The 6,340-nt window shown below is 56.0% G+C and overlaps 1 protein-coding gene across 2 annotated transcripts; it reads left to right on the forward strand.

Annotated features, from left to right (window-relative positions):
- Positions 1–871: 871 nt before the first annotated feature.
- Positions 872–6,014, forward strand: PCK1 (phosphoenolpyruvate carboxykinase 1). Of its 2 annotated transcripts, XM_037059963.1 has the most exons (10): positions 872–983; positions 1,180–1,444; positions 1,922–2,103; positions 2,490–2,693; positions 2,853–3,040; positions 3,368–3,530; positions 3,947–4,171; positions 4,261–4,392; positions 4,765–4,860; positions 5,080–6,014. In XM_037059963.1, exons 2-10 carry the CDS (start codon positions 1,221–1,223, stop codon positions 5,532–5,534), a joined length of 1,869 nt encoding a protein of 622 aa, XP_036915858.1. In that variant the 5' UTR covers positions 872–983; positions 1,180–1,220; the 3' UTR covers positions 5,535–6,014. The 2 variants fall into 2 exon arrangements, with proteins under 2 accessions (XP_036915858.1, XP_036915859.1); XM_037059964.1 differs by lacking the exon at positions 2,490–2,693.
- The last annotated feature ends 326 nt before the right edge of the window (positions 6,015–6,340 follow it).

A 6,340-nucleotide genomic window follows, 5' to 3' on the forward strand; every position in this document is an offset into this window, starting at 1 on the left:
AATAACTGTACCTGGCCCAGAACCACTTGGAGAATACACGGAAAGTTCCAGAAGAGGCCCTGGCATCTCACAAGGGCTTCAGAGCCCAGCTTGCTTGCCCTGCAACCCTCCCCCTGACGCCCTCCAGCGGGGAGGCTGGGAGCAGCTACTTTGCCTCTCTGAGCCTCAGTTTTCTTGTCTGCACCTAGAGTTGTTCATCCCTCCTCAGAAGCCAGTGATGAGCCAGCTGACGCAAAGCACTTTAGGACAATGCTCACCTTCTGGTTGTTCTGTGCCTACTACGTGCCAGACGCTGTACCTCCAAATGAAAGGAACAAAATAGGCAGAAATCCCTGCCCTTCTGTTTGGGGAGGGGCACACAGTGAACACTCAGTAGGCTCATTAGTCCCCAATTAGGTCAGACCTTTGCCGCTAAGTCACCCTCTCGCCAGCATTTGGGCACATCATTCCCTGAGGCTTTTCACCACGGGCTGACACCTGCCAGTGTAATGACCTGCCAACAAGATGCCATCAGCACACATCTTGCTGGCAGCTTGTGCCCTGTGCACACTCACACCCTAGGAGCTGCTTCCGCCTGTCAGTGAAAGGGCCCCGGGTTTTTGCATCAGCAGTGAACTGGGGCAAAGTTCAGTCACTCAGAAGTTGTGTAAGGACTTGCTGTGCCCGGTCGAGGGGTCGGAGGCCTCCCAGTGCTTGTTCACAACGAGCTGTTCAATGATTATCTCCTTGGGGTTTGTTGTGGGGAGTTGGGCCAAAGCGAGACTGACCGTGGCCGTGATCCAGAAGCCTGCCCCTGACGTCAGGGACGAGCCTCCCAGGTGGGGCCGAGGGGCGGACCTTGCTTGCCCAGGGCCCATAAAGCCAGGCGGTTCTGCCACCAGGCACCAGACGCAGCCTTCCCACTGCGAAAGCGCGCTGACTGGTGGGAAGAACCGGGAAGCGAGCCCTGGCTCTCTGATCGAGGTGGCCCAGAGAGACGGAAGGTGGGTCGAGCTTCTGCATTTATATCGCTAAAGATCCCAGAGACAACACACACCCGGGTCCTCGTTCCCTCCCAGCTGTGACTTTTTCCTTTCCAGCTATGACCGTCTGCAGGTGTGAGGCCCAAGCAAAGCAGGTGGCGCTCGTTGGAGGCGTGGGTTCCTGTTGGGTTCAGGAAGCCTGCACTCTCTATTTCAGGGAACCTTGGTGTCCGGGACCCCCAGCACAACTCTGCAGAAATGCCTCCTCGGATCCAAAACGGCCTCAACTTCTCAGCCAAGGTCGTCCAGGGCACCCTGGACAGCCTGCCCCGGGCAGTGCGGGAGTTCGTGGAGAACAGCGCCAAGCTGTGTCAGCCCGAATGTATCCACATCTGTGACGGCTCCGAGGAGGAGAACCGCCAGCTGCTGCACCAGATGGAGGAAGAGGGGACCATCAGGAGGCTGCAGAAGTATGACAACTGGTGAGTGCAGCCTGCGGCCCCGCCCCCGCCCCGCCCCGCCAGTGGGGGATTGGTGGAAAGAGATGGATGAAGATCTCTGGGGAGGAGGGGCCATAGGTCCTGGGAAACTCTGTAATGGCCAGAACCATACAGACTTCAACTGAACCACATTTGCAGAGCCCACATCTCTGACGAGATGTACAGACAAACGCTTTTTGCAAACTAAATCCTGGATAACCATGAAAGTCAGAACGTCCCTGTCCTCCCGGACTAGCTCACAGTCTATTTAATATTTTCTTGACTATGTCGCAGCTGCTGTGGCCGCCCTCGTCGGTACAACACCGTCAGTGCGCTCGGCACCTGCTAGGTGTGGGAGGGACTTGACGATGAGCAAACAGGTGCCTTCCTGAATGACGCTTGGCTGAAGGGACCCAGCACACAGGTGCCTTCAAAATTCCCTCCCCAATCCTACGCTGTGTGTGTTTTTGATTTTCGCAGCTGGTTGGCTCTCACTGACCCCAGGGACGTGGCCAGAATCGAAAGCAAGACGGTCATCATTACCCAAGACCAAAGAGACACAGTGCCCATCCCCCAGAGCGGTCCCAGCCAGCTGGGTCGCTGGATGTCCGAGGAGGACTTTGAGAAAGCGTTCAACGCCCGATTCCCAGGGTGCATGAAAGGTAAATAAAACATTTATGTGGGCGAAAGGCCCACAAGCCTTTCACTGTTTGTCTTCGCGGTAGTTGTCACAGTAAGGGGAACACATGGCCTCCTGGGCCTTCACGCTCCATACGTGAAACTGGCAACACACTGGAAATGTACATCTCGGCTTTAGATTTACACACTGTCTCATAGGAACGTGAAAACTATTTCCACACACGGTGGAAGCCACATCACACGTGGATAAACACGCTTTTGTTTGGGCACTCTGTGTGCTTTCCGATGGGCTTGTGCAACCAGGGGGGCCGGCGGCGAGCAGGGCACTGGGTCACCCGTGGAAAACAGTGCCGGCTGCTGGGAGCCCAGGGTTCTTTCTCACCCGTGCCCCCCATGACTGCCCCCCCAGGTCGCACCATGTACGTCATCCCGTTCAGCATGGGGCCCCTGGGCTCGCCCCTGTCCAAGATCGGCGTAGAGCTATCGGACTCTCCCTACGTGGTGGCCAGCATGCGCATCATGACGAGAATGGGGACGTCGGTCCTGGAAGCTCTGGGGGACGGAGAATTCATCAAGTGCCTCCATTCCGTGGGCTGCCCTCTGCCTTTAAAGAGTAAGTACGCGATTTCAAAATCCAAAGCTAGACTTTTTCAAAGCAAGCTCAGCCTGCAGCCCCGGGCCCCGTGGCCCCACCCGCCTGCCGCCCGGCCCCGCCCCGGGGACCTCCGGCGGTGCGGTGCCCCGCTGACGCGGCCTGCGTCTCTCTCCGCAGAGCCTTTGGTTAACAACTGGCCCTGCAACCCGGAGCTGACACTCATTGCCCACCTGCCCGACCGCCGGGAGATCATCTCCTTTGGGAGCGGGTACGGCGGGAACTCGCTTCTCGGGAAGAAGTGCTTTGCCCTCAGGATTGCCAGCCGGCTGGCCAAGGAGGAGGGATGGCTGGCCGAGCACATGCTGGTAAGATGCAGGGAACTCCAAGAGTGCAGGGGCGGGGGCTGACAAAGGCCTAGGGCATTCCCAGGCCCGTCTGGCAAGAGGGTAGGCTTGGTAACTCCACCCATCATTGTGAATACATTCACGGGGGCCTCTTTAGAAGGACTTCAAAGACAACCTGACCTAGAGAGAGCCTTGGGCGTCATCCAGAATATTTGTGTTGATACCCGAAGAAATAGATGTTGGGGACCTAGCCTTTGGGGCCTTCTAGGCACAGTCTGAGGCTGCAGTGGTGACCACCGACTGGGAAGGAGAGGGGAAAGAGCTCATGGAGGCTTCTTGTCCCTGCAGATCCTGGGCATCACCAACCCCAAAGGCCAGAAGAAGTACTTTGCAGCCGCCTTCCCCAGCGCCTGCGGGAAGACCAACCTGGCTATGATGAAGCCCAGCCTGCCGGGCTGGAAGATAGAGTGTGTCGGCGACGACATCGCCTGGATGAAGTTCGACCAGCAAGGTGACTCTCCGAGGCCCCTCGGTTGCTGACAGTGACTGGTTCGCAGGGAACTTCGGGCGTTTTCCAGACGTGCCAAGTTCCCCTAAGTTCACACAATTTGGATTTTGAATTTCGTCATTTCATGTCTTGCAAAGTCCTAGAAATATGTATTTTGCGTAAGCGTTCTTTCACTTAATGTCAAGTCTGGACTGAAACGGGTCCCTCCGTGGCTGTTGGTTTGTATAGTACCCAGGTTCAAGCAGCATTGGTAGAAAACTGATGAGGAAGAAAGAGTTGAAAATGCAATTGTTTGGGTGAGAAAGGATAGATATAGTCTAAGGAGGAGGGAAAAAAAGATTTGAGAATTTGAGACAAAAGTATCAGAGCATGCAACTGCTGTGCACTGACTTCTACTTCTCGGTTCTAAAACTTCCCAGGCAACCTCAGGGCTATCAACCCAGAAAATGGGTTCTTTGGTGTCGCTCCTGGGACCTCTGTGAAGACGAACCCCAATGCCATCGAGACCATCCGGAAGAACACCATCTTCACCAACGTGGCCCAGACCAGCGACGGGGGCGTCTACTGGGAGGGCATCGACCAGCCGCTGGCGGATGGTGTCAGGCTCATCTCCTGGAAGAACAAGGAGTGGGGCCCCGAGGATGGTGAGCCCTCCAGAGGCCCACTGCCCCAGCCCCCAGATGCCCTGTGTTTGGGCCAGGCACTCAGGGCCTCTCCTCTCTGCTTGTTGTAGGGGAACCTTGTGCCCATCCCAACTCGCGGTTCTGCACCCCCGCCAGCCAGTGCCCCATCATCGACCCTGCCTGGGAAGACCCGGAGGGTGTGCCCATCGAGGCTATCATCTTTGGAGGGCGCCGACCTGCTGGTGAGCCCCCCTTTACCCAGGCTGGGAGGGTCTGTTAAATCGCTTCTTTTCCGCGGCCTCGCCAGAGGGCGCCAGAGACCCAGCTTCCTTTCCCAGCATCTAGCGTGATGAGTGAGCTCAGGTGTATTGCAGAAGCTCCCCTGGGGGCCACCCAGAGCCTTGCTGGGTCCTTGATCCCACGTAGCTTTGCCCATTTTCCCCTCGGCTGCGTGGCCGCAGGGGTGTGACTGGCGACTCCCCGCCCTGGGGCTCGGAGAGTACGGAACTTGAGGGGTCAGGAAGATGCTGCTCTTTCCGTTTTGTGAGATGGCGTTGCCGACGGGAGAGTCTGAGTGTCAGAGCCTTTAAGGACACTTCTTCTTTCCCGTTAAGGTGTCCCTCTCGTCTACGAAGCTCTCAGCTGGCAGCACGGAGTGTTCGTGGGGGCGGCCATGAGATCCGAGGCCACGGCGGCCGCCGAACACAAAGGTAAATCCATGTCGGAATCTGGAAGCCCTGAGAACGGTGACTGCACGCTCTCCGTCTGTCTCTATTTCTGGGTCTCTCCACCTGTTTGTATTGGTATCTCTGTCTCCGTCCGTGGAGAGAGAGAGGGGGGAAACCAAGCGTGCTTATGTCAGCAATAACCATGTCCACGTTGTCCTATGAGGGTGTCATTTACCAACAGAGTCCTCTCTCTGTTGACAGGCAAAGTCATCATGCATGACCCCTTTGCCATGCGGCCCTTCTTTGGCTACAACTTCGGCAAATACCTGGCCCACTGGCTCAGCATGGCCCAGCGCCCCGCAGCCAAGCTGCCCAAGATCTTCCACGTCAACTGGTTCCGGAAGGACCAGGAAGGCAAGTTCCTGTGGCCCGGGTTTGGAGAGAACTCCCGGGTGCTGGAGTGGATGTTCAACCGGGTCAACGGGGAGGGCGGCGCCAGGCTCACACCCATCGGCTACATCCCCGAGGAGGACGCCCTGAATCTGAAGGGCCTGGGAGCCATCAACACAAAGGAGCTCTTCGGCATCTCCAAGGAGTTCTGGGAGAAGGAGGTGGAAGACATCCGGACGTACCTGGAGGAGCAAGTGAACGCCGACCTCCCCTACGAAATCGAGAGGGAGATCCTGGCTCTGAAGCAGAGAGTCGGCCAGATGTGAGGGGGGCCCCGCGCTCCACCCGCCGAAGCAGCCCCTTTCCGACCCGGGAGACGGACTAGCCCCTCGCGAGCTGGGGGCGGGAATCTTAGCGTGTCTCCGAAATTCACGATTCTGTGCACGTCGGTTCAGTCTGAAGGGCACACAGGCATTTTATCATTTTTCACGGTAGTTGTATCTGTTAGCGGCAAGGCACAGAATGAAGCATACTTGAGCTGTGTGTGAGCATATATGAGTGTGAGCGTGTGCGTGTGGAGTGTTTGTGCATCATGTGCATGTGTCATTATCTAGCATATATTTAATAATACCTTTGGAAAAATCTTGGGCACGGTTTCCTACTAGTTGTTGCTAGAAATGTCACTTCATTGTCAATACGTGTGTTTAAATTATTTTTGTATACCATTGTTTCTCACCCTGGCATAATTTCAGTTTTCCCCCTTATCACTTCTCAGAAAATTACAAAATAAACTTTTACAGAAAGATGGGTTTGTTTGCTTGGGTTTTAAAAACTTGAACCACCAAGAAGGGGGGACTCTTGGAGGAAACATGTCGTGATTCGAACCCCCCCAAAAAGGGTTGAATAGGGGGATGGAGGGAGGAGAAAGGGGGTCTGACAAGGACCTCTGACCAGAGAATGTCGCCCAGAAGGCACATGGCACCACCTTGTGGCTTTCCCAAATGAACCGCTGGTTAAGGCCCAGACACCTTTAAAGGTGGCTCTTGTGTATCTGGAATGGGGAAGGTTAAAATGTGCTTTTGAGCCAAAACCTGGGTCTGGGAATGGGCCTCTGCAAGGCTGAGACTGTGGC

This window comes from Sturnira hondurensis, unplaced genomic scaffold (genome assembly GCF_014824575.4).
Source record: "Sturnira hondurensis isolate 20B ecotype Veracruz unplaced genomic scaffold, ASM1482457v3 Scaffold0011378, whole genome shotgun sequence".
In the NCBI taxonomy this organism is placed as follows: Eukaryota; Metazoa; Chordata; class Mammalia; order Chiroptera; family Phyllostomidae; genus Sturnira; species Sturnira hondurensis.